This window comes from Pistacia vera, unplaced genomic scaffold, assembly GCF_008641045.1.
Source record: "Pistacia vera cultivar Batoury unplaced genomic scaffold, PisVer_v2 Contig337, whole genome shotgun sequence".
Taxonomy (NCBI): Eukaryota; Viridiplantae; Streptophyta; class Magnoliopsida; order Sapindales; family Anacardiaceae; genus Pistacia; species Pistacia vera.
In genome coordinates, this window is record NW_022196154.1 from 639,466 (window position 1) to 644,507 (window position 5,042).

Sequence of the window (5,042 nt, forward strand, 5' to 3'; positions counted from 1 at the left end):
CTGTGGCACATCATCTCGTCCTTCGTCTAATGTATCTTGTGGTACTAGAACTTCATCGAGTTATACTTTTCTCCCGCTAGTACTTCTTAGAAAAAATTACTTTTCTAGGAAAATACCAGTATGAGCAACAAAAGGTTTTGTGCTCTTTTAGACGATAGAAATAGTATCCTTTGGTCTTCTCAGGATACCCCACAAATACATTTTCGCAGGATTTCGAGCGTAACTTGTTCGAAGTCAATTTATTGACATAAGCTTCGCAACCCCAATTTCTTGGCATAACCCTAGAATTATGTGGGTAGATCACAAAAACCTCATCATGGACCTAACTCCCACATTCCTTCAGGTATGTTTAAATCAACTTGTCACATTCGGCGTAGACGTGACTTTGAGAATATTCTTATTATCCATTTTTGAAAACATATTATTATGAAACAGTTCCATAGAATATTATTTATACTAAAAGACAACAATCCATTAGTAAATCAATATTCTTACTTGTCCAAAGTGGACACAGAAAAATTATTTCTAGAAACTGAACAAATATCATAACAATTCACAAGTTCCAAGTAACAAGCCCGTAGGCAAAATCAGACAATAAGATCATACAGCTAATGCAACACCATATGCTCCATGTCTAACTAGTAGGTCTACCTCTCTCTCGGTGAGCAATCTACTCTGCCGTAGTCACTGCACATTAGAACAAATGTGAGTAGCACATCCTGTGTCAATGACCCAAGATGTTGACGGGAGAAGTTAATCTCAATCAAGAACATACCTGACGAAGAAGTAACATTCTTCTTCCTTTTTGCTAGAAAGGCCTTGCAATGTTTCCTCCAGTGGTTGGGATTCCCACAGTGAGGACAAACGCCCTTTCTATCTATAGTAATTCCTTCCAACGACTTCTGAGCCCTTACCTTCTTACTTGAGTTGGCTTCAACCAACGTCAATGTTTATGACATTCTCATGCCTGACTCAGTAGCATTCAACATATCCAGAAGCTCGAAAAGGGTATTTTTCTTATCAGTGGCGGGCCAGGATTTTTGCCTGGGGGGCCTCCACGGCTCGGCCATTGTTTGCCAAACAACTAGTGAAAACTTTTAAAAAACCATCAAACTTTAAGCAAAAGAGTTTACAGCAACCACAATCCATCAAAAATATTCCACACAAATTTAGAGTTTAATTACAACTCTAACACAAGTAAAATACATAAAAGTTTACAAAAAGATAGATTAAAATCACCAAAGAAGCAGTCAAACTTCATGTTGTATAACTCCAAATCCAGACGTTAATATCAAAATTCAACCGTCTAGATTAAAGATCCACACATCCTCTGCGTATTGACTAAAAAATCAAGTTAGAATGGTATACTTAAAGATTTGAATATATGAATATTGATTGTTTAAATATGAAAGCAAGTTAGAATGGTATACCTGAAGATCTTCAATTTAACACGATTTTCCGCTTCGATATATTCTGAAAGTGTTCAATGATATCTTCATTTTCAATTGTAGCAAAAACTTCATTTTCAATGTAAACCACCAAGCAATTTTCATCCAATCGTCTCCCATTCGATTACGCAAACTATTTTTCACAAGATTCATTGCAGAGAACACCCTTTCAACTGTTGCAGTAGGCACAGGCAAAACCAATGCTAATTTAATAAGCAAGAAAACTTTGTTGTAAGCAACATCCTTCTTAAACTCAACCATTTTTTTAGCAAGGTTGGGAATCCCTTCGACATGAGTGAAATTGGCATTGGTGCTAGCATCCTCATAATAGTTTTCAAGTTGATAATCGAGCAACTAAATATCGTGTTGAGGAAAATCGGTAGGATAGAACTTTGCAAATTCAAGTAATCTATCTTTGTTAAATGCAACAAAAGAGTTACTTGGATCAAGAGATGACATACATTGAAGCAACCTCATATTTACGTCATCAAAACGATTATTGAGTTCTTGAATGTTATCCAAAACTGCATACATCAATTCCACCTTAAAATGATGTTTATTCGTAATTGGCGCAATCCCCCATTTTGTCCTCCCAAAGTTATCTTCCATATTCTCCAAGATTGGTATGTCATTATCTTTACACATATCAGAAGCTTCTTTTAACAATATGTCGAAACAAGTGTCTTCATTTCTCATTTTATGCAATTGACGCTTCGAAATTGTACAAATTGTATGGCATTAAGAAGATCCTGATCTTTTCTTTGTAATGCTTGTGACAGTTCATTTGTGATTCCCAATACTCTTTTCATTAAGAATAACAAAAAGAAGAATTCAAATTTCTCCATGATTCGTAATAAACTCCTTGCTTGACTTTTGTTTTGCTAACCGTCTCCTTCAATCTCAATCACCCTAAGCACATCAACAACAGAAGAAAATAAATTTATGACACTATGAATTGTCCCTATGTGTGAACCCCAACGTGTATCTCCTGGTCGTTTAATAGTGCATTCTTGATTCAAACCTCGTCACATATAAAGATCACTATTAGAAATCAAAGATATCACATTTTCATATTGTTTATCACGTAGAAGATCTCTACGCTTACAAGATGCCACTATAGTGTTTGATAACATAGAAAGAGATTGAAAAAATTCACCCAATGTCGAATGGTTACTTACAACTTTGACTAGTGCCAATTGGAGTTGATGAGAGAAACAATGAATGTAGAAAGCTGATTTATTTTCTCTCAATATCAAAGTCTTCAAACCATTGAACTCACCTCTCATATTGCTTCCTCCATCATAACCTCGCCCCCATAAACTTTTCAAACTCAATCCATGCTTTACAAAAAAAACATCTATTGCAATTTTCAAGGACTTTGCAGAAGTATTCTTAACATGTACAACCCTGATAAAACGTTCAATAACACAACATATTTTGTCCACATAGCGAAAAACAATAGTCATTTGTTCTTTCATTGCCATATCACGAGATTCATCAACCAGTAAAGAGAATAATTGTTTATCTCTTACAATTTCTGCAATAATTTTCTTGGTCGTCAAATGAGCATAAACACTAGTTAATTCCCTTTGGATGTTGGGGGCCGTCATTTGATGGTTTTTCAGAGCATTTTCCAACACAACTTTTTTTATGTCGTCATTATGATTGGATAGAAACTTCAATAGTTCCATAAAGTTATCTTGATTTTCAGATTCAACCGACTTGTCATGACCACGAAATGCTAATCCTTGATGTAAAAGAAATCTAATGCAATCAATTGATGTATTCAAGCAAATGCGATAGTCCAATTTGGCCTTTTTCGACACGCAAGCAAGATTTACATCGATGTGTTGCCTTTGGTTTATCAAATCAACACACTTGGCATGACATTGGTTATGAGTACTAGAATGATCTCCAACATGTTTTTTCACTTTCGCTTTATCTTTCCAATTATTAAATCCCTTACTCACAAAAACTTCACCACCTGCTTGGTCACCATAATCAGTTTTGAAAAGATAAGAATTTAAACAAAAGATGCAATCTTTTGCCACATTATATTCCATCCAACTTGGACCTTCTTTGTACCACTCTAGTGTAAACCTACGCTTTTTATCTCCAAAAAGAGTGAAAAGAAAGTTATGATCTTTAGGTTGGCAAAGACCTTTCAACAAGTATGCTCTTTGAACTTCCTCATTTTGCTTGTCAGTACAACAAATCTTGTTAATTGGTATCCTCAATCCTGGATCAATTTCAAGCTCATCTAAATTGAACATCCCGATCGAAGGTTGAGCTTCTTTTACTTGGTGTTGTTGTTGTTGATGTGGGGCTTCTTCTTCTAATGGGATTTGATTAACCTCAATATCAATAGAGTCTCCATCAACAATTTCTGTTGGAATTTTCTTTAATCTCTTGAAATAATTGGATATCATAGCTATCAAATAAAAAAAAGATAATATGATACATGTAAAGAATGACCGATGAAACTTTAATTAATAAAATTACAATGACTGACTTATCACGTTTATAGATGTAACAATTAGATCTAATTAAAATATTGTTTTAGCAATTAATTAATCATTTTATTGTGTTAATTTTCTTATATTTAAAATCATTTTAGTGAAATTTAAAAACTTATATAATTTGCTAATCAATTTTTTGACTTATTTAAATTATTGGCATAGATCAACTAGATTTAATTTAATTACTATTAGAGCACACTTAGTCAACTAATCACATTATAAAATAATAAAAATATTATTATTAATATATTAATGATTGGGGCAAATCAAGTTGTCCTCTAATTATATAAAAAATTAATTTTATAAATGTATTTGTGATATCTAAAGTCACAAATTAATAATAATGTTTTCAACCAATTACAAAATCAAACAAACACAAAACAAACTCACAAGATTTATACTTTTTTTCATCAGAATAAAAAACCTCCATAAAAACAAATATGATTTAACCCTAAAATAAACTAAACTAAAATAAGTAATATACATACCTAAAACTGATAAAGTAGAAAATAGTCTTCAAAAGTTGTAACTTCAACCGAGCCAGTAAGACAAAGAGAAAGAGAGGCGCACTCACTAAATAAAATTAGGGATACAAAAGTTGTGGTCTTATAGAGATTGGCTGCATATGGCATATATATAATATATTTATACTAATGAAACTAGTGGGCTAGCGCATAGCCGCAATATTTATGATGGGTGAGCCTACTACATTAACATATTATAACATTTAGTTTGATTGTAGGCCATATATATTTGTACCTTTTTGATATAAAAATCATTAATTATAAATATTTGCAATTTTTTTTCAAAATCTGAGGGTAGGCCCTCAAGGATACTAGATCCGCCCCTGCTTCTTATCATCCTCAATGAAGTCATAGACAAATTGAGAGTAAGAATCTGACAAAGACTGTAATATTAGGTCTATTGTTAAACCTTCATTAAGTCTACATCCCAAAATCTCAAGTTTGTTCATATACTCGGTCAACTTGAGCATATGATCGCCAATTTTGGTACCCTCTTCTATCATAAATCTGAATAATGACTAAGACACCATATGTTTCTCATTTCTTTGAAA

General features: G+C 33.1%; 1 protein-coding gene across 1 annotated transcript; it reads right to left on the reverse strand.

Annotated features, from left to right (window-relative positions):
- Positions 1 to 1,802: 1,802 nt before the first annotated feature.
- LOC116137885 (zinc finger MYM-type protein 1-like) lies at positions 1,803 to 3,721 on the reverse strand. The gene is made up of 2 exons (XM_031423585.1): positions 2,728 to 3,721; positions 1,803 to 1,972 (listed from the first exon to the last, which is right to left on the reverse strand). Exons 1-2 carry the CDS (start codon positions 3,719 to 3,721, stop codon positions 1,803 to 1,805), a joined length of 1,164 nt encoding a protein of 387 aa, XP_031279445.1.
- Positions 3,722 to 5,042: the final 1,321 nt, after the last annotated feature.